This window comes from Rhea americana, unplaced genomic scaffold (assembly GCF_003343005.1).
Source record: "Rhea americana isolate MKP2758 unplaced genomic scaffold, rheAme1 scaffold_73, whole genome shotgun sequence".
In the NCBI taxonomy this organism is placed as follows: domain Eukaryota; kingdom Metazoa; phylum Chordata; class Aves; order Rheiformes; family Rheidae; genus Rhea; species Rhea americana.
This window is the reverse complement of record NW_028186901.1, coordinates 122,213-144,371: the sequence shown is the minus strand read 5'-3', so window position 1 is coordinate 144,371 and position 22,159 is coordinate 122,213. Positions and strand designations below refer to the sequence as shown.

At 46.2% G+C, this 22,159-nt stretch overlaps 1 protein-coding gene across 1 annotated transcript in view; it reads right to left on the bottom strand.

Annotated features, from left to right (window-relative positions):
* Nucleotides 1-10,991: 10,991 nt before the first annotated feature.
* NOL6 (nucleolar protein 6) overlaps nucleotides 10,992-22,159 on the bottom strand; it is a 38,453-nt gene continuing 27,285 nt past the window's right edge. Inside the window, exons 24-26 of the mRNA XM_085321933.1 lie at nucleotides 21,046-21,243; nucleotides 12,585-12,686; nucleotides 10,992-11,416 (exon numbers count right to left, since the gene is read on the bottom strand). Coding sequence (XP_085178059.1) covers nucleotides 11,267-11,416; nucleotides 12,585-12,686; nucleotides 21,046-21,243 — 450 coding nt within the window. The 3' untranslated portion in view covers nucleotides 10,992-11,266. The remainder of the gene's footprint in view (nucleotides 11,417-12,584; nucleotides 12,687-21,045; nucleotides 21,244-22,159) is intronic.

Sequence of the window (22,159 nt, the reverse complement as noted above, 5' to 3'; positions counted from 1 at the left end):
TGCCCAGCCACCTCCTTATCTCTATCTCTACAGTCCCTTTTGTCAAAGTTAATGACATTTTACATGGCAAGGGAACTTGACATCTTCTCAGAAGCATCAGACATGGGCAGCTATAGGCAGAATAGACAGATTGTAGAGATAACACAGGAGCATTTGCTTCCCCTTTCTCAGGTAAACCAGGCACTCGTGCACCTTTGACGGCTGCAGTACTTGTTCCTCTCTCTGTATGTGGTGCTGGATCCTTCTCTTATTGACATCAATGATAGAAGCAGTGAATAAAAAAATAAATAAAACAAGTTGAGAAAGAGATCAGCTCACCAGGTGAAGTGCAAACACTATCTTCGTCATCAAGGGAGAGTTTTGCAAGGTACAGACAGACATCGAGAGAGATCCTCTTCCAAGCATTGAACCTAATCATAACCTGCACATGCCCCTGGCCAAAAACGCCTTCTGCATATGTGGGTGTGAGCCCTGCTATCTATCACTTCATCTTGCAAAGCCCAGCTTAGACAGTATCAGTGTCAACAGCTACAGATCTATGTCAGGACTGTTTGAGCAAGGAGTACGTGGAGGGGTACATTTTGCTCTAGCCACATTTTCACACATGGAAGGGGAAGCTGAATCCCTGTGACAAGCTCTGCCTAGCCGAACAGGCCCAGCTGCAGGACCAGACTATTGTTCTGGTGCTTCACCTGACCGAAAAGCGACTTTGGGAACATCTCTTGGGGTTCGCACTACACAAGGGCCCTGTGCCTGGCACTGAAAACTGCAACAGTGGAAAAATAACAACCTTTCTAAGGAATCAGGGCTCTCAAAGCAGCATAATTCCTCTTAAAATTAGTCTCATCTACTCTTTTTTACTCTAGGGAAGTTGAGTTGTGGGAAGCCACTTGAACACCCTCATAGGAAGTGCTGGGGAAGGGAGGGCACACAACAGAGTAGGCAGTCTAATGCCTCACTTCCACTGCACAGAGTATTTCTGAAAAGAGGAACTCTTCAGGATCACTCAAGGGGAGGTAATGAAGCGAGAGAGCAGCAGGATGAAGCAGTGACATGGGCAATGTAAAGCATGAGCAATCCCACCCTGCTCTAGGGTGGGATTCATTTGCCCAGGCCAGAACACAGAGCTACAGCTCATTCCTGGCATTATTGCCACTGAACTCTGTAGACCAAATACTGTTCTCCAGAGATCTTCAAACTAGATGGACCTTTATAACTATCAAGGCCAATGTCTAGCATCACCGAGACCAAAGAGCTCCACACTCAGCAATTCCTGCCCAAAGCCTGTCCATCCTGACTGGTGGAGGGCATCTTTTTTCAGAATGACTCTAGATCTTCGTTGAAAGGCTCTATTGAAAGTGCAGAGCTGGACAAAGATGCCCTGCACAAACTCTGCCTGAGGGAGCGTGGTGGTAGGAAGCAGGTACTTGCTAGTCCAGGCAGAGTTGCCTGCTATCACTGGAATACAGCATCCAGAGCCAGTACTGTTGTTCAAAACGTGCTGGGGTATCTCTGCTCAGTCCCACACAAATGCTCATACTCCCAGGATTAGTCACCAGCACATACAAGCCACTCAGTGTCGGGGAAGAGCAAAAGAGCAGAGGGATGGTGTGACTATGCTCAGATTGCTTAAAGATCTGGACAAATCAAGCATGTCCAATGGAAAATAGGCTTGGCCTTGAAAGTGTAAAGCAATTATTTGTTGGCCAACACACACAGAGGATAGCTAGGACTTAATGAGCTCTTACGCTGAGCATTAGTCTGCTCACCACCGTGATAAGATGCCCAAAGAGCCTTTTCTGGCCAAGCATCATCAGCTGGGCAGGAAAGGGTCAATCTCCACACCCCCCTGGAATGGCCCCTAGATGATGCTGAGTTGCTGTCTTCCAACAAATTCTCTGACTCTCTGTTATTTTTCCTTTAGAATTTCACACCTTTCCATGTTGGCCTGTCTAAACAATCCTACTTCTGTCTGTGGTTTTAATTTGCTTACCTTGCACAGCTCTGCTCCACAGCCTTTCTGGCAATCCTGTCTCAGCACTATGGCCAAGGTTATGCAGCTTGGCTGGGTCAGAGCTGGGCCTTGGGACTTTGGAGCTCAAAGGGCTGAACACTAGGGGCAGGGGTAAAGCTGCAGAAGGGGTTACAGACTGAGGGGGTTAGAGTGGGGAGGAAAGAGGGCGTCTCCATGCTTTTGTTGAAGCTATTCCACTTTGAATGGAAAAGAAAAAAGAGTCCCTGAGCTAGAGATAGCACAGGACGAAGCAGAGCTCCATAGCGAATTATCTCTACTTTAAGATAGGGAGGTGAAGTCAGTGTTCCCCAACTGCTGAATGCAGAGGACAGTCTGGCATTGCCACTTCATACSAGGGAGGCATCTCCCATAGACCCACAGCCCCCCAGGGACTGCATGAGGCAAAGTTCAGTCCGAGAGGAACAAACACAAGCGTGTAGCTGGTGGCATATGTGGTCCTCAGTCACACTTTCTGTGCGACATTCAACAATATCCCATTGAAATCCCAGCTTTACTAAGGTCAGTGTAAACCTCCCTGCAGGGCTGGGATCCAACCTGGGTGTTTAGAGGCACTGGCACTACCTCTCTTTGCTCAATTGGAGCAGCTCCACTGCCCAAGTCAATGTGCAGCTCAGCAATGGGGGCCACCCAAGGGTGCCAATGACCCATATCAGAGCACATGAGGAGGGYGGTTTATGGGGCACAAAGGAAAGCCTTGAATAGCACCATCCATCTATCTGCTGGGACACTGCTCCTTGGACATGTTACTGCTGAAATCCTGGAAATCAGCAGAGTTCAAAAATGGAACTGGGATCTTTCCATACTACTGCCACACTCTTATTTGAAAGACTAACCCCAAACCTACCCATCAAGCCCTCCCATGTCATTTGTGCTGCTGTCAGGGACAGTATGAGGAAGGCTAWCTCTTGGGTTCTAGGGCTCATTTGCTCCACTAGGAAGCAGCTCTATACTCAAGAGTCCTCATCAGAGCCCTCATCACTGCTGACAGACCTCCTCGAGGTGAATAAGAAGTTTCCTCATTCCTGGGAAACTTGTTCCAAGTTTCCACCTTCTCTGCTCTCCCAATTTCCYCCAGGTGTCTCAGGATATGTGATGGAGTGCTGAAGCAATGTTTATGACAAAATTGCCTGTGGGTCCGTGGGATGCAGGGGTCCAGCTAGAGCAACCCTGCTCTGACCCAGGTCAGCATTAGCAGCTGCAATGCCCTCTGGACAGCGACCACATGGTCCATCAGCAGAACAGCTGGCCTAGCCCTCACAGCTGCTTTGTTAGCCAGGCTTTGCAGTCTGAGCTTTTTGAAGGGTTTTGCAGGTTCAGCATGTCCTAATGGGGTGTGAAGTCTGAGAGTTTAACCGGAGACAGGCAACACTGTAAGGGGAGTCTGAAAGCAGCGTTGGCAAAGCAGAGGACAATGCAAGCTCTACTCTCCTCTCCCAGTGTTACCTCTAAATTCACCACTTCCACTCCCAGATTAACTATTTTTATTGGCAATGCACATKGCCTGGATTCATGTTTTCTTGATATTGAAGCCGCAAACAGATCTTGGCTCTCGCTCCGTCGGTGTTATAACATGCCTGCTATGCACACTGAGCAATGCAAACAAGGACAGAGGGCTGCCGGGGGATTCCCAGCAGGACAGCTGGGCCTGAAAGTCATCAGGGCTATTCCAGACCCAGCAATTTAAGTGCAAGTGGAACAGCTCTGAATTGCTGCTCAGGTGGACTTGACTTTSTGCTCTCTGACAGCTCTGCATGGAGGTTGCCTAGCTTCTTTCCAGGAGAGGAGCACCCCTGCTCAGTTTCATATCCACTGCCCAAGGGAGCCCATTGCCACAGGCAAGCATGCTGGCACAGCCAAGGTCTACCCTAGCTTGTGCCAAGACCCGTTTGCCCCAAGGTGACCAACTCAAGATGTTAATCACTGCCTCAGTGAGGCCTGTCAGTTCTCACAGCCCAGTCAAAATTCAGGAAGAAAAACCAAAAAATAAATAAAGGGTTACTGGAAATGTTGGCACAGGTCAAAAGGAGATTGCTGTTTTGCACAGAAACCTACCACTGTACTTGTGGTTTCAGATGAAACTCAAATCATATGAGTCTTTCAGCTGAGTTTCGCCACTAGGCTACAAGCTTGTTCCAGCCTGAATGTCAGTGTGACCCCCAACATGAGTGAGCCCCTGCTGTGGGACAGGGCTGAGCCTGAGTCAGATGGCAGGCAGAGACAGCAGCCAGATGGCCAATGCCCTGGAGAAGACAGCACTGCAACCATGTCAGGGAGTATAAATTGTGAAAAGGCCCCAAGCTTTTGCCCCAGCACAGTCCCAACATCACAGCCAACATCCTGTCTCAAGGATGTAGGCCCAAGGCTACAAGTGGAGAGTGTGAAATACACTTTTGCACACTTTTGTCCAGGACTGAGCCAAGGTCCATCTCCATGGCAGGAAAAAGAGAAAGGGAAGGAGCCCAGCAAGCTTGCAGAGCTGTGCACCTGTTGCCTTTTAGCAGCAGAAGAGCACCCGGAGGTACCAACGCTGCTCCCACTCGCCCCTCCACAGAGCAAGCCAGCTGTTGCAGCCCGCTGCTAGCGATGTGAGCAGGGGCTCACCTCCTCCCTGTGACAGCCTCATACCCAGGACTCGCTGCCAGGCAGTACATGAGGAATCCCTTAGCAAGGAGCAGGCCAGAGACCTCGGTGAGTGGCCATGCTAGAGACCCACACTGCATGTCCCTGATGTGACTGAAATCCTGTGAAGCCCCCCAAGGAGTAACAACAACAAAGCGAGCAGCTCTGGGACTCTCCTTGCATAGGGAGTCTAAGTTAATTCTCATGCTTTGGATGCCAAGAACAAACTCCTCCTCCCCCCCCAACACACACACTTCAGGGGTCATGTAGGGATTCATGTCACRTCTGGATCCACCACTGTGACGTGTCCTCCCATCCCTCCCTCCGAGACTCCATGTTCCCCTCAAAACATGTTTGTCTTGCTCCCTGCCCCAGCCATCACTCACACACTCCATGTCTCATCTCATCTGTCTGCAACTGTAAGTGCTTCAGGGCAGGGAAAGTATCTTATTGCCTCTTTGTAAAGGGCTGTGGTAAATCACTGGTGCTAAACAAATTGCAATTACTGATGAAAAACATCACCGTCACAGATAAGAGCTGTATTGCTCACTGGAAGAATCGCTTTCAACTGGGTTGAAAGGGATCAAGGGTAAGAGCTGCAGAGATGAAGGTCAGGAGCCCCCACTCCATGCTGGCTGTTGTGTCTCTCACTAAGGGCAAATAACAACATGGCAGAGACCACCAGCCTCATGGCTGCCCGAGTCAATGAAAGGCATGTGGTTCCCCAACACCTCACTACCCTCGGCTGGGTGCCCAGGCACCAGGTGCTCCACAAAGTGAAGGAAAAGGTGCAGGCACATGTATACGGACAAACATAACTTACAGGGAGACAGTGTTGTCCTACATCTACGCAAGGGAGGCGTATGGAGGGGGTCTATTTTGAAGGGTGAATGGAAAAGCAAAGGTCCACAGGACAGGACCATCAGAGAAAGAAGAGATCAGGCCAAAGTCCCCTGCCACCACCTGCAAACTCCCTCCTGGCCTTAGAAGGAGTATTACCCTTCTGCAGCCCCAATCTGGCATKGGAGGGAGCATGGGATTTGGTTGCCGATTATTTCACCTGGCTGAGCCTTTGGATAAGTTAATCTCCATTGACAAGACTTAACACTGACAGCTGGCTGRGCTCTGCTTTATAGGACACCTCTTGTCCTGGGCCTGTCCTGCCCTGCAAGCCCTGATCCTACTGGATGGAGSAAAACCAGTACCATCTCTCTTGCTTCAGTATATGACTGATTTGGGGGGCTCTTGCTCCAGGACAAGGGTTGGCTGTTCCCTGGTGTCACTATGGAGCCAGCTGCCCACCAGTAGTAAGGTGTCCCCTATTCCTTCTCCAGCCCTCCAGTAGAGGAAGAAGGCTAAATCCTTTGGCAGCCGCTCCAGCCCACAATCAAGCTCTTACCCTGCATTAAACACAAGGCAGGTCACACCTCAGCAAAACTGTGTTTGGACAATGTACGTTTGCTGGTGGGGAAAAGCTGGCAAGCTGTAAACTCAGAGCCCAGTAGAGCCACTAGTGTAGTTTTCCTCCCAAACACTGTAATTCCTAAGGTTTAAATAGTCACAGAAACAACAAGGGACACATGTTTTCCTGATCCTTCATTTAGGTGGGTCACCACCATGGCTTTCTCTCTCAAACCCAAATTAAAATGAACACAAAACAGCAGCAGTTAGAGATCCTACAGAGCCTGTGCTTACCAACAGATCTTACYGTTGATTTGTAAATCTTCAGAGTCATTTTTATCTTGATCCATAACCACTATTCTCTGGCGCAGATCTGATATCATTTGGTTTAACCTGGACAGAGAAAAGTTCCTATGTGGAGCCAGAGAAACATTTTCCTAGTTCCAATTTTTTTTCCCCCAATAAAATCTCTTTAATGGAACCCAAAAGCAGAGATTTTTCTTTCTGGGCCAGTTTTCTCTCATTTCTCAATTCCCTACTGACCTTTTGATTTTTACTGCCTTACAGTGCACCTCCATTTGCTAAGCACCCTGACTCACCCCTTGCGAGGAAGTTGCACTGCCTTCCTGGGGAGACCCACACGCTTCAAAAGTTGTCACTCATCAGAGCCACACATCATTATTAACACTTTCAGAAAGCAACTGTCCTGACCAGGAAAAATTGCCTTAGGTTCAAAGCATTTTCCTGATAACAAAAACTCCGACAAACAAGCCAGTCTAGAACCAAGCAGCAAGGCTACTGTGAGAATACAGCTAGGAGGACATATACATTTAACCAGTAAACTAGGGGAGACTATTTCTTTCCTGTGCCAAAAAATGACAACCCCTCCTTACCAGCAACCAATCAAAATTTAGGCTAAGGGTTTTAAAAAATGACTAGTGATTTTGGGTGCTCAAGCAAAAAGCTCCTTGTAAGAGCTTTTATTTGAAGAAGACAAGTACTTGATGCTTTCAGGGAGTCAGCCTCAAACCAGACAGCCAGAGACACCCAAAGCACCTCTGAAAAGGTCTTGGCTTTCCAAATCAACAAACAAAAAATAGCTGAACAGTTAGAGGGCAGGAAAACCCCAAAATATCTGAATTGCTATGATTATCCCAACATCCTTTAAGTTATCCTCCTTGCTCCTAGTTTTGTTTCATAAACTTGTTTCCCCATTTTTTTTTTCATAAATCTTATGATTGCCTTTCAACCTATCAAAGGCCCTTGGAGAACAGCAAGTGTCTGGTGTAAGGAGAAAGGCTCAATCTATCATCCTCTTTTCAGATGCAACACCATGTGTCTTCTAGCAACTACTTCTTCACAGAATATCCTTGCACAACACAAGTTGACCCTTTTAAAAGAAAGGGTGGCTGAGATAAAGGCTTAGGAAGACACAGCAGTTTTTAGAAAGGTATGCTTAAAAGTAGATACCACTAAAGCCTATCTGGGCCAATCCCCATCCACTCACTAACAAGACACCCTAGTTCCAGCCCAACTGCATGTCTGGTAACATCTCCCACTCTGTGCTCATCCAGCAAGCACCAGAGATTCTCCATAAACAGCTTCAAAGGTATCCTACTGGTTTACAAAAATCCAGCTATTGGTGAGAGTGCCAACCAGGCCAGACCTAGAGTAGGTTGCAGCTCTGGTGGTGCACGGGACGAGGTCATCTGAATGCTGCAGTTCCGCCCTAATCACTTCTCTCACAGGGCTTTCTATGTGATGGGTCAAAGGTATTTGTGGCAGCACAGCAAAGTTAACAGCACCTCACTTTCATGAGCAATGGCTTCCTAATTGCTCTGATTTAATCCTGGCTTTCCAGATGAATCTCAAGAAGCACTTATCCTCTTGTAGCAGGTACACTGAGAGCCAGGTCTGGCTTTAGCAGATGATAAATCATGGTCCAGAACATTCACAATGTTTGGCCATGCAAATGAGGTCCCCAGCTCAATTTTGCTTCTTTAAATAAATAAATAAGTTATTTGCATGCTGGGGAATTTGGGGGCATTGAGGACTTTATTCCGCCTCCAAACAAGAACACAGATACCATGGATCAACTAATGCTTCTATTGCAGTGCAGCAGTGCTGGGCACAGCTTATGATTGATAAGAGAAATTAATGTTAGAGCAGAATTTCACATTTTATCACTCCAGGACCAAAGCTGGCAGCATGAAGAGCATTGTAAGCACAGCTAGGATAACACGTTACTTGAGTAGCTTTTACTGGCATAGGTGTACCCCTCAATGTGATATTAGCTGGACTAGCACTTGTCAGTTTTGCAAGCCTAAATGCATCTATTTCAAGGTCTTTGCTGACACACCAGCATTCAATCACCAAAATGGACACTTACATGACAATTATCTGCAGTACAAACCTGGACTTAAGTTCACATCTGGCTGCTGATCACGATACCATTTGTTTGTGAAACAGTAGCAGGTTAGTACTTGTACGAGGGTTTGGCTGCCGGTGTTTATTTATCACCAGTTATCTTGGCATCGTTATTTTTGTACAACACTATTACACCATAAAGGACCTGGACGCTTCCTGACCATTTGCTGCACACTGCGAATGGTAGTGTTTTCACCCAAGAACAAGGAGGAGGAAGAATATGGCAGGATGCTGAAGGGATAGAGAGGAACAGAGAGGGGATCCATAGTAGCTTCAAGCTGCATGGAGTTTTTTTATCTTTGTGAAAGCATAAAGGAAATGGAGTAGTAATAAGATAGCTGACAACATAACAGAAGCAGGTAAAAGCAGAGATGCTGCAGTGTTACCTCTGCAGGGGATACAAGGTAGCTTGTGGGACACACCAAGGGTGTGAGAGCTGGCCCAGAAAGGACAGAACAGCCAGTGTGGGGCAAGAGCCGCGTAGTACCTGTTCCTGTGACAGCCCTGCAGAGCCCCGGAAAAGGGGAAGCCATCTGCACACAGGAACTCCCAGTCCCCCTGATGGAACAACAGGGTTAGATCAGCTCTGCCTACCCTGTGAGTTAACAACACAGGCTTCAGCACACACCTCTTGCCTTAGGGAAGAGCAAGGATATACTTAGCGAGGAGGACGCCCCAACCCAAAACCATTTACATCAAAAACCACACAGCTAGAGGAAAACCAAGSGCAGGATAAGATGTGGAGGAAACAGGCAGAGCTCTGGCACAAGCAGCTGCAGCTTGAGTGCTGTCCAAACATTTTGTAGGCAGGTCCCTAACATCAAACTGCACCTTCAGAGTAAAGGCAGCTTCTGCAGACAGGCAGGAAAAGCAGAACTACTCTGACTACCCAGAAAAATTACAGCCATTGCTGAAGGCAGATTGGGTGATTCCACCATTTAAGGATGATAAATCAGAACAAAAAGAAGCTGTAAAAAAAATAATCTCTAATTATACTATTCTATGATTCTATGAGCTGCTTCTAAAACCTGTTGAAATCACTGCCTGCATCTCATTTAGTAATGGACCTGTCAGCATCTTCTTACGCTCAAAGGGTCATGGCAGCAACACAGTATGCTGCTTTATTTTCAGGTTTGACATATGTTTTACCCACTAAGTGCTTTTCATGTTTTCAGTTCAGTTGTATTAAACAGATGGACAGCATGCCATGGCAAAACATTTCACCCACAGCCTCTCTCAGCCACTGGCATAGGAAAAAGGAAAAGCTATTTCTTATGACTTTAACACACCATGCACATCTCCATTTTGAGCTGCATTACACATATGCATATGAATCCCATAGGGCACACTGTACCTCCAAACTCTGGGTCAACGGGCAGGAATGGCTATGCAGCATCAAGCCAATACCCTGTTTCTGCCAATAGTCTGCTTCCAATTGCTTCAGAGGAAGGTGTGAATCTCCTCCACCAGGCCTCAGTCTCACTTTTAATAGCTGGAAAGACCAGCAGGTCTTGAAGCAATGGATTTAACATCCTATCCAAAATGCTCTTTTATCAAGCAATCACTGTCTACAGTTATCAAACAGCCTAAATATCCACTTACCTTTCCAACCAAGCTCTGTCTGTTTTTGTTTTCAGTTTGGTTTCTGTTTGGTTTCAGTAATATCTGCTGTCATCAAGTCTCAGTTTCCTTTATTGCATGCAATTCATTTGCATTTTGCTATTAGAAAAGGTGTTCTGCCTTGCTCAAAAGTGTGGGATGGGATTTTCTCTCTCTTTACCCAACAGAAGTCCCCATACTCATTTCAGATAATACAAATATCACAGAAGGGACCTCTAGAAATCATCTTGTCCAACCCCCTGCTCAAAGCAAGATCACCTAGATCAGGCTGCCCAGGACCATGTCCATTCAGGTTTTGAACTTCTCCAAGGATGGAGATTCTACAACTTCTCTGGGCAATCTGTACCATTATTTGATCACCATTACGGTAAAAAAGACTTCTCCTTTAACTGGAATTTCCTGTATTTCATTTTGCGCCTCACATCTTGTCATTGGGTCCCACCAAGAGGAGTCTGGTTCTGACTTCTTTACTCTCCCCGGTCAGGTATTTATACACATTGGTAAGATTGCTCCTGAGCCTTCCCTTTTCCAGGTTGAACGATCCCAATATACTCAGCTTCTCTTCACACTCAGATGCTCCAAGCTCTTAATCATCATTGTGACCCTGTACTGGACTTGCGCTACTATGTCTATATCCCTATTGTACTGGGGAGCCCAGAATTAGGCACAGCATCCCAAACGTGGTCTCACACAGGAGGACAATCTGGTCATTTCTGAATGGCTCACTATCTCTTTGGTTTTGCAGGTCCTTAGATTAATACCTAAGGCATCTCTCCATTTAAATGGAAAAGAGCCTCCTCAATACCCACCCCAGCCAAAATTTTCACAGCTCAACATTTTCACATGAACACAACTGTTTCCTGTGACAAACAGGAGAACTTTCAAATGCTTCATCCCATCTTTATATTTCCTCCAAAATAAAAAAAAGGCATTTGTATTCTTAAAAACAATAGTAAATCCCATCTCAAGAACAACAGTACTTCTCTGAACACAGCATATAAAGATAAATAGAGCAAGAGGTACAGTTTGAGTTTAAAATAAAAATAAAAAAAAATAAAAACCACCACTAAAGCCTTTCCTAGGACTGATTTGTAAAAAGGAAGAGTTCTGGCATGAACAAATGCTCTGCTTCCAAACAGGTCCCTCTGACACCTCTCAGAGGCCTTAGATGGTCCATTTCTCGGTACGAGCTTCCACTCTCTTGACCAGACCTTCTCCTAAAACTTCAAAGTCCTCCAGAATAGCCTCCACATTGGGAACGCAGACCAACTCATTGTTGAGAGTCGTCACCATCCTTCCTTTCATGATGGAGACCTGTAGGAGACACACAAGTTGTGCAAATGGGAACATCTGCTCAGAGCTGCTCTGCAATCTTTGCAAGCATCAAGTAAGAAGTAACTGCTCTCCTGCCTCAACACATCCAACCCTCTCACAGTACTATACTCAATTTTTTCAGCTTCACTTCTCATCACCATCATCTATCATTATTAGAACTAATAAAAAATGCTGCAAGAGTAGCCCTTCTGGGTCTTTATGTGGTTTACACTGCAGCCACAGTCCAAAGAGTGTAAAGGGAGAAGAGAAACACAATTGTCTCATACAGGGGCATGGCAGAAACTGAAAAACAGCACGCTGGCAAGCATGGGTGCATAGAGGAGCCTGCTAAGCAGAGCAGACAGTGTCCAAAAGGCCAGGTATACCAGAATGATTAACCACCTAAGCTCTGATCTGTTGTCAGGTGTGAAGACATTGAGATGGGAAAGATCCTTGGCTCTATCAGAGCAAAAAACCTTTATGTTTAAGCAGGCCAAGCTCAGGTCAGATCCAAGAATCTACTCTTGTTTCACTGTTGTGAATAACCAGCTTTCACAACAGCCCGGCTGAATCGGCCAATGCCTCTGGCCACAAAGAGAATCACCCAGAGGGAAAACGACAGCAGAAGAGCCTGGACTGCCAACTCTGAGCCATGAGTCACCAGTTTCTTTGCGTCTTTGCTTCATAGAAAGCAAAATAAATCACTCTGGCATGCCTCAGAACTACCTTAACCACCCTCTAGAGTTCACCAACCCACACACTACAGCTGGAAAATATGTCCATATATCAACAGGACTTGGGCACTACAAACCTGGGGCTGCCACCCCAGCTTCTTACAGGATGGGTATTTCTGGGTAAGAGACATCTAGCCCATGAGAAGCAGGGACAGCTTGCTACACACACACCAATCATCTTTAGCAAATCATGCATCCCCCATCTCCCAAAAGGGTACTTCCTCTTTTTAACTGCTGATGACTAGGGAACCATAGCCACATCCCTGCCTCATTTTCACTCTTTCTAAGACAGAGACGAAAGTATTAGCCCAATTTCTCAAAGAACGTTTGGATGGATGAGAGTCAGATAAAGCAATGACAATGCAGAAAATAGCCTTCTATTCATTCAGAGTACTAAAGACAACATGAAGTTTAAAGTAGAATCAAGAACTCACCTTAAAAGGCTGAGGCTGAAAGCTCAACGGTTTCCACAAAACTGCAATCACTTCCCCACCATGCTTGTCATAAAAGAACAAGGCGAGATCACTGAAAGCATCCTGAGAACAAAAACAGTCATCACATGAAACATCCTAGATCTAAATCTCTTCTCTTATTATGGAACAGTGACACACAATAGCTCCACACAAACTAGGACCAAACTTGCAATGCTTCCAGTTGATTCCCAACAAGGAACAACAACTGACAGACCATGGACAAGTCCTGGGTGCTTTCTACAGTCTCTTACCCATCAGCCTTGAAGGAGGTAGCAAAAAACCACTAAGCTTTGTATGCAGGCCTAATTGATGACTACCTCCCACTGTCCCAGAGTGCAGAAACATGAGCCAGTACCTTCCACAGCCCAAYAAGAGCAGCCAGAAGTTGGCATCCAGCTCTAGGAAGCAGGACTCCCTTGAGTCCTGTATGGTACAAATGAATTAAATAATAGTGGAAGTTCTCCAGGAATCTGCTCTCCCTGCTCCAGTGTTTCAGCAGCTGTTATCAGTGAGCAGCTTCCTGGCAGCTGCCAGGCAGGAGAGCTCCAAAAGAGACCTTGCAAAAAGAGATGACTAAAGTCCACAGGCCGGTTTCCACCAAACACATGAGCTGGATTCCTGGCCTGGCAAGGAGGCAGAGGATGAGCACTGCAACAAAAGTAAACAGTGCTGTATGTGAGTAACTTGAAACCCAACAGCCTAGCCCAACAGATCAGTACCCAACAGGGCTGACACCTGGAGGCATGCATCCTGGATGCAGCTGACCAAGACAGTTGAGGGGCTGCTATCTTTTCATTCTTCTCCTGATGGCCAACAGCATTACGGTGATTGCACTGCCTTTTTTCCCCAGCTGCACCTCTGCCACACTCTTAGAAAGAGAATTAAGTCTCTGTTGGTAATGTTGTATCATGAGGTTTTCATGAAGACATACATGAAAATTAGCATTTAGGGCAAACTAATTGGAAAGGGTCTTTTATGGGAAAGGGCKGGCCTAGAAACAGTAAGAGACAGTGGTAGTAGGAAAAGGTGGATTGGGTTAGTATTATCAGCCATCTAAAAGGGTGGGGTGGCATTTTAAGTGCTAAGAGCCAATAAGTAGGGAGGGACAGTATGGTCTGCAACCTTCAGAGCGAGATTTATGAGTTTGAACKTGATGTAGCATGGAGGGCAACATGATCAGGCCAACAAGCTGGGAAGGTCCTGAGACCTACCAGCTCATCCCACTCCACAGAATCTTGATAGGGGCCAGTCTGGTCAGAACATTATCTTGAACTGGCTTGGAAACAACTGTCAAAAATACATTGGGAAACAGGCAACCCGCCCTGCTGTTTCGTAGCTGAGACTAACCAACAAAGCTCAGTCAACACAGAAAATTCCTCCTTTTGCCAAAAGGCAAACAACAGGAGGGAGGGAAAACTCAGTGAAGGGCAAAGCACAGGATATACCGGCCATCAATGCACAACTTTCTGAACCAARGGGGAATAATCACTCACAAAGAGGATCAGAGCATATAAGAACCTGAAAATGCCCCATTATTTAAGGGGTGAAGTCTCCAGGGTAACACGATGTTCTCTACAAGAAAGATATTTTATAGGCATATCTTGCTGGAGAGGAACCAGGAGCATTTGCAGGAAAGCAGCCCTCACAGACTCAGGTTATTTCCCCCAAAAAACTACTGTTCTACTCAATACCTACCACCTTYTAATGAGACAACAAGGAACAGAGGGCAGATAGGTAGGATGGCATCCAGTTCAAAAACCCAGCAAAGAGCAGGCTTCTGTACTTGCACTGCTCCCAACACCGTCCACRTGACAGAGCTTTAGGCCAGCTATTCTGAGCTGCAGAGATGTACATTCAGCTCCTGGGAAACTGCAGTATTAAAAAAGACTGATATATTAGTCACCACACTTCTGTTTGTACAGAGGCTTGGAGAGTAAAAGCAAACACAGTTTGCCTCCCTTTCCACATCCAATTCTCTATGCCCAGTGTCAACCGGCTTGCCTGGACCTGCAAACACCTTCCTCAAAGGAAAGTTTAAAAGAAAAGGGAGGAAAGGTGGGGAATATATTTGAACCCCTAATCCCTTCTCAATTGCCCTCTGTTTTTTGTCACGGTTCAGTCCTAAAGGCCCAAAGAAAGCCTGGTAGAACCAGAGGGATGGAAAAAGGTGGTTGAGTAAAACAATACCCTGATCTAAAATGGGATTACTGGATTAAGCAGTTCAGGCTAAAGCATGGATTTTGCAATGAGATAAGTGCGTGCTAGTTAAGCAACTACATTATTGTGGTTTGGGGTTGTTTCCCCCCCACCCCCCAATCATTCACCCACCCATTTTCTCACTGCTCCTACTTACACCTGGAGATTGGTTTCCTTGAATCACATCTGCTGGAAGATTAAGACCTGTCTGCAGCAGGGGAGATCTCTGCACCCAAACTGCACCTAGGAACTCTTCCTGGTGCTATCGCAGTTCAAGTGGTAAATGCATCTATCAACATTTGCTCAGTGCTTAGAACACCTTAAGTGCTGTCATGAGGCATCTGTCGGTACAAAACACTGTCAAAATAACTGCAACAAGTGCCTTTGAGCTYACCCAAAGAGCACAAGGAAGAGCATGCCTTGGTATGTACACACATGCCCGTGTGCATATCCACATGTGTGTACATCCACCCTGTGACCCAAGGGCACTATGTTAAAAGTCACATAGCTGCTCTGCAGCTGTAAGAGCAGGGAATTTCCTGCTACTTCTGCCCCTCCACAGGCATAGATCCAGACAGGAAGGTTTCCTTTCTCTACCAGAAAAGCCCACAGATCTTTTTGACTTTGTCTCTGCCTGTCAGAAAGATGCCATAGGAGGAGTCAGGCCTGTCAGTCAAAACAGGAAGGGAGCAGTCTGACCTGAAAAGCCTTCACCAGTTATGTCCCATAACCACAGTTTGTATGCTTTACACGATTGAGAACATTTAATACTAACCACTAATTCTTTCTTAACATGCAGTAGCAAGATCTACATTCCTATACTGTGCAAGGAAGAAGGAAGAGGGCTGTAAATCTCCCAGACAGGACCTGTGTGAGGGAACAAGAAATGCAAACTATCACTCTAGTGAAAAGGATGTTTACAGTGAGGTAGAAAATATTCTCTTGTTCATCCACATAGAGAAATCTCCCCTGTACCAGGAAAGTGGGYAGCGCTTTTGCCATTAGCTCTTCAACAAACTTGCACAACCAGAGACAGCTAAATACCAGTGAGAGATGCATATCCAGGGACCCAGTGAGACCAAAGACCTGATAAGAAACATTAAGTCTTGTAACAGTATCATGTAAACATGCAGACCAAAAGGGCTCAGGCAGCTGAATTTTACTTTCTCTGCATCTGGACCTTTTGTAGGAGGCCAGAGTCTTCTGGCTTTGTGAGCTCCTGAACGCACACAGATGGGCATAAGTTCATCCACAAGACTTGCTTGATGCAGGCAGGAAGATCTTCCCTTGAACTCCAGAGGATACCCAAGCCACTCCCGGAGTAAAAGCTGGGCGAAGTGATCCTTCACATACCACATCTCTAGTAAGCGACGCAGAACTGCAGGTGAGGTGCCCAGTTCTGCAGCTCTTGACAAAACAACAGTGAGCAAATCAGTTCGCAAAGGAAATGAGCCACCACAGCCATAAGAGAGATTCAAAGGGAGGCTTGGCTGAATTCTTTAAAAAACTTAATTTAGTCTCACTGAAAAACATCGACCAGGACCCAGTCCAGGGTTGTTTCCTGCGATGCTGAGCACTGTGGGCACTGGGAAGTTTGGTTAAGGTCTGAGGCTCCAGGGAAGCCCTCTCTGTAAGAAGTCTGGCACCTGCTTTCCCTCAGAATCATCCGTCTGCAAAGCCTTCTTATCTGGACCAACTCTCAGAACATGCCTTTTCTATCAGATCTGTCCTGGAATTTAAGAGTTCACTGTCTGAACCCCATGACCAGCCTTTCATCTTTACCCAGAGCCTCTCAGGCACCAAAGTAACTCAATCAGATTAGCTTCTGCAGCACATCTCCTTGGAGCAGGAAAAATTAAAGCAGTCAGCGCCTAACACTTCCCTTGCTTTCATTTTCTCCTCTGATTAACTTCCTTGTGGAAAGCATGYGTCAATCCTCTGGCTCCAGATAGCTTCTGCCTTGCTAACCGCTATGCTTTGAGGTCAGGGAACCCTTTGGGTGCAACTAGGTTGGACAGGACAAACTAGGTCTCATAGTTACGRGGCCAGGGACGTTGAGGAAGACTCTACTCCCTGCCCCTTTCAGCTCTGTCAATATGTCTAGACACTGCAATTCCTTTTTCACGTGGCAAGATCAGAAGARGAGAGATGTTTCTTTTCCACCCATAACTGAGAACAAAATTTTGCAGCATTGCTGCAAGACAGATGTGTCCCTTCGTTGTTATAAAAYCATTATGGCTGCACTGTCAGCAACAGCTACAACCCTGTTGCTCAATTCTGTGGTTAGCGCTATTAAGGGACAGCAAATCACTCTTTGTCAAAGCCAGTCAGTTCTGTGTCAAAATGCCTTCTCATCCAAAATCTCTTGTACAGATTTGCTGCTGTCACTCAATTGTCACCACAATTCTTTCTGGCACCAACATCCTGCTATGTTCAGATCACCTTCAGAGTTCCCAGCCACCAGAACAAGGAGGATCTAAATGCTGCTTTGAGCACCAAAAGTCAGTGAAGCAAAAAAATGCAAAGACACTGGAGAGACTGTAAAGCAAAGCCAGGTCAAAGTACATTGCCACTACACAAGACCTTGCTTTTAAGCAAGAACATTAGCACCCYGAGACATGAAGCTGGATGATTTCTGACAGGGTAGCTTCTACTTACAGCTGTGCATTGCCTGCTTGCTGGCATCACAGTGATACAAAGCTGGCTTTTGATGCTCTCCAACACAGGTAGACACAGCTGGGTTATTGGAGAGCAAAAGTGGTTGGTAGCAACACTTTCATGTGCAACTGTCATCTCAGTAAGTTTTTAAGAGGAAGCAACTCCTGTTGCTCAGAGAGATATTCATCAACCTCTTCAGGTCTGCCTGCTACTGACCTGGAACCTAGGAGAGCAAAGTGAACTGGTACTGCAAGATACATCCTACATGATGGCCAAAGGGGAATACAGTCATACCTATCTCAGACCCTTTCGCAGGAGGGGAAACCCTCCAGCCAGCACTGTCAAGGCAGATTTCAGGCCTTCTATCCCATAGCTTTCTTTTCTGAGGAACCTGTGACCAGCCACTGCTCTGCTCCCTCCAGAACACCTATGGCCAAAGAACAGGAGAGACCAAACACACACTCCTCCCTCTTTAGGAACACTACACTGCTTCCACCAAAAGATGATGAGCTTTGCTCCTGTCTATCTGTTTCTTCATTGGGATGCTGGTATAATGGATTTAGGACTACCTATAATTTGTAAGMTAGGCAAACTATACTCCAAATCTGTTATTACTGGTATGAAATGGGCAGTAAAAATTCACACAGTTTGGATGTCATAATTGACTAGATCAGTTAAGTCACAGTTGCTTAAAGGATAATTAAAACTGCTTTCCAGAGAAATTTCCTCTGCACCTTGCACTTCTGGACCCATTTGCTGACACACCTCTTTCAGGACACACAGCTGAATGGAAACATTAAAAAGTGTTATAGTTTGCAACACACCTTGATGAGTTTCCCGATTGAATGCTTCAATTTATGGCTGGATTTGAGGCAAGTCTGCCAACAGCTTGCAAGGAGACTGCTTTCCCCACTGGCTCTTCCAACAGCCTAAAGTTTCTCCTTGAGTAAGAAGCTAGCCTCTGGCCTCTCTGGAGACCCTGGCTGCATGCATACAAATGTCTTTAGTGCCTTGGCAGCTGCTAAAAGACTCCATTCAGCTCTAACCCTCCTTTCCGAAGTATTTCAAGGCTTAAGAATCTCTGATTCTTACTCAGCTCTGTGACTCCTCCTCAAGGTTTCACAGGGGCAGGTCAAACCCTAATCATTTAAAGAACAAAACAGAGGCCCATTTTGATACTCCTCTTCAGATCCAGAGACCAGAAAGGATGCACAGTGAAATAAACTACTCCTGATCACTTTGCTTCCTGTTCCCTTTTAAAGGATTGTGAAGGGTGTTTCTCTTCCTCAGTCTTGCTGAACTCCAAGAGATCTCCCAATGGTCTCTGCAACATCTCCAGTACCTCCAGCTTCCAATCACCTTTTTTCTTGAAGGCAGCAGACTTCCCACTATGCAAATAGGAACTTCTTTTCCCTTCTCCACATCCTTCCCAACTCCAGGACAGAAAGCAGTGCTGTTAGTATCAACGTTCTTCCTCAAGAGCCCTTGAATGCACCCATGTCTCTCACTTCCCCCCCAGACTGTCTCAACTCAGTATAGACAACAGAAGGGTTGAACTTGCACCTTGCTAAGTCTCACAGATCTGCTGAACTCAAAGCTGATTTCCAAGGTCTAGGCAGAGATCAGCACACAAACTGGGCTGCCAGGAAGCTTGGGATTTAACTGCACTCTGCCCCTGTGCCCAGGGTGAGGAAACCTTGGAAGAAACCCTTGCAAGTTTCCTTTGGCCACCTCCTAAGCTATCTGAGTTAGGGCAAAAGAGGAGCTTGAACTGCACAGGCCCAGGAGATTTCAGGCTGAACAGGCACCTCTGTAGTTCTTTTCTTGAACTGAATGTAAGATCTTGCCCTTTTCACTGTTCCTCCCTGCAGTTGCCACCACTGCTGAGCCTGGCAGCAGCAGCTGAGAAATGCTCAGATAGCTGTGCAGAGTTGGGCAAGGACAGCACCAATCACCTCTGCCCCACCTGGGGATCAGCAAACACTGAACCCTGCAGAGCACAAAGTCTCACTCATGTCCTAGGAGAGGGGCAGGTGGCTACCGAAAAACTGTTTTTCTTTTACAGGTATATCTCCTTCCCCACTGCAAGCAACTACTCAGCTTGAAGAGCAGCTGATACCAAATCTTCAGGCAAGAAAAGCAAAAAGGAAGACAGAAAAAAMCTTCTGGAGTGTGTTAACTGGGAGAATGGCAAGAGGAAAGCCAAATGAATAACCGTGCTGCCCAGGAGGGCTGGTAGAGCTTGCTAGGAGATGCGAGAGCACAACTAAAGCYTCCACAACTAACAGCTCTGGCTCTACCTATAAACAAGCTGGCACGAGCATAGTCCAGCTGCTGCAAGTGATCTGAGGAACAAACACACATTAGAATAAGGAAAATTCCAATTAGATACCAGGAAAAAAAAACTGACAGTGAAGCTGTTCAAATACTGAGACAGGGGCTCAGAGAGGAGGGAAAWTTGGAAAGTTGGAAATATCCAGCATTCAACTGGACTGGTCTTTGTGCAATCTGCTCCAACAACAAAGTTGGCTGTGCCTTGAGTGGGGCCCAGGATCAGAGACCTCCACAGCATCCTTCGCTTCAGAATTAGCCTACAATTTCTACATTATTACAGTGTTCATAACACTTTTGTGGGCAGGAAATGACAGCACTTGAAAACAGCTTTTGAAAGGAGAAGGGTGTCATAGACCCACCACTCTGCACATTAATAATTATTCAGCTATTGTGTGCATAACTCAGAAGGGCCAAAGAGGCACAGATTGCACATCCCCAAAGTACTGGCTGTCCAGATCCAGTGTTGACCACCATGGCCACCTGGTATCCTACTTATCATCCCCCAGTTTGCTGATACTTTGCCACAGCCACCTCATGGAAGAGCAATAGACTGAAGACATTGGATATTGATGTTCTCTACTTATTCATACCACCAGTATAACAACTTTCCCAACCATGCTTGTAACAAGCCTTAGAGAGACCATTCTGCGACCAACATTCAGTTTCTATGGTTCGGTCAATCCCTGGTCTATCTACYGATCCTTACAGCAGGAGCCCTGCTGCAACTATGCCATGGATGACTGTGGCCATCACTATCTCATACGTAATCCCATAAAACATAGGTAAGATCATCAGATGTTTTCATTCCTCAGAGCACCTCTTTCCAGCACACCATGAACAGTCCTGAATGGGAGCTAGTCCATGATCCAGTTCCTCCAGCATCCACTCCAGCTAGATTAAGAAGCCAGGAAGAGTCAATTGAATGGAGAGAACAACTTTGCACTGAAAAGTCATATTCTTCAGAAGAGCCCCAGGAACTTTGTACTTGAGGTCAATTCTCACAACAGTAATGCTTCCATTTCCATGGAATGGGCAGTGCATTCACCACATTTTCTGTTGAAAACGTGATTTCAGATGTACATGTGCATAAAGAATGACCATTACATACAAAATATGTGAAAATGTCATTACCCATGTACTTCAGCAGCAGGCAACCAATGATCTGTACGATAAAACACCACTCCCACTACGGCAGGTAACCCTCTGCCATCTCCCCTCAAAGGGCCATGCTTACTCTCAGTTCCTGGAGGTAGCACTGTACAGGGTCATAATCCACCACTGGGAAGAGGATCTTCACTCCAGCACTGTTCTTTACCACTCCCCGGGAAAATGACTTTACTGGTCGGTCCACACCCTCCAGATGACGAGGAATCTGGTTTGAGTTCAGATGAATCAGGACATCATAGAAATCCAAAGGAGGGCGGAAGACCATCTGCAGGAAGACAAGACCAGTGTTACTTGCAAGATAAGACACAGGAGGGCAGCAGAGCTGGGAAAGATTTCCCAAGTCATTTTTTGCATTTTTTGTTCCTTCCTGTCACCAACTGCCACCTCAGAAAACAGCAAGTGAAAGTTAAAATTTTTGTAAGGCATCAGAAATTTGACAGAATGTCTCTAGGAAAACTGACTGTACCTCTATGGTGGAGTCACTAGGTGCTCCAGCCTTGTATGGTCACCCCATTCACTTTGGGCTGAGACACAACYTGGTCCATTATGTGCTCTGCTCACATCAGAACAGGATGTGACTCTCATTCGCCTGCACCCCRCGCAAGTGTTTTAACTAGAACAATGTTTAGAGTGATGTGGTTCCCCCTTTAGCTATCTTCCTGTAGATAAGCTAAATGTTCTCTGGACCAGTGAAGTGCACCAGTAAGGATACACTTCATTGCTGCAAACCAACCTTCTAGCAAGCTAAATCCTTTGAGAGAGGAACTGCTCCCCAGCCATACCAGACACCTAGCCAGAAGAGCTACATTTATCTCACTTGTTTTCCCAACTCTCCAGGGATAGGGAAGAGTCACTGGTGAAACAGGGTCAACAACATTGCCTTCTCCAGCTTTGACCACAGACCCCAGGAAACTCTTTTGGGCACTAAATGGTGGGGTGTCAAGAGAAGGACAAATGGCAAGTTGATATAGGATACATACAGAGTGGAGCAGAGTCCCAGAACAAAAAAACAACAACAACAAAYTAAAGAAGCTCAAAGGAGCAAAACTGCGCTGTAGGGAACACAATGAGCTGCATGATAATGGGACAGCCCTGTATGCTGAACAGTCATCACCCTCAAGGACAATAGCTATCAAGCAAACAGACAGTGAGAACATGCCCCGTTAATGGAGGGGAGAAAT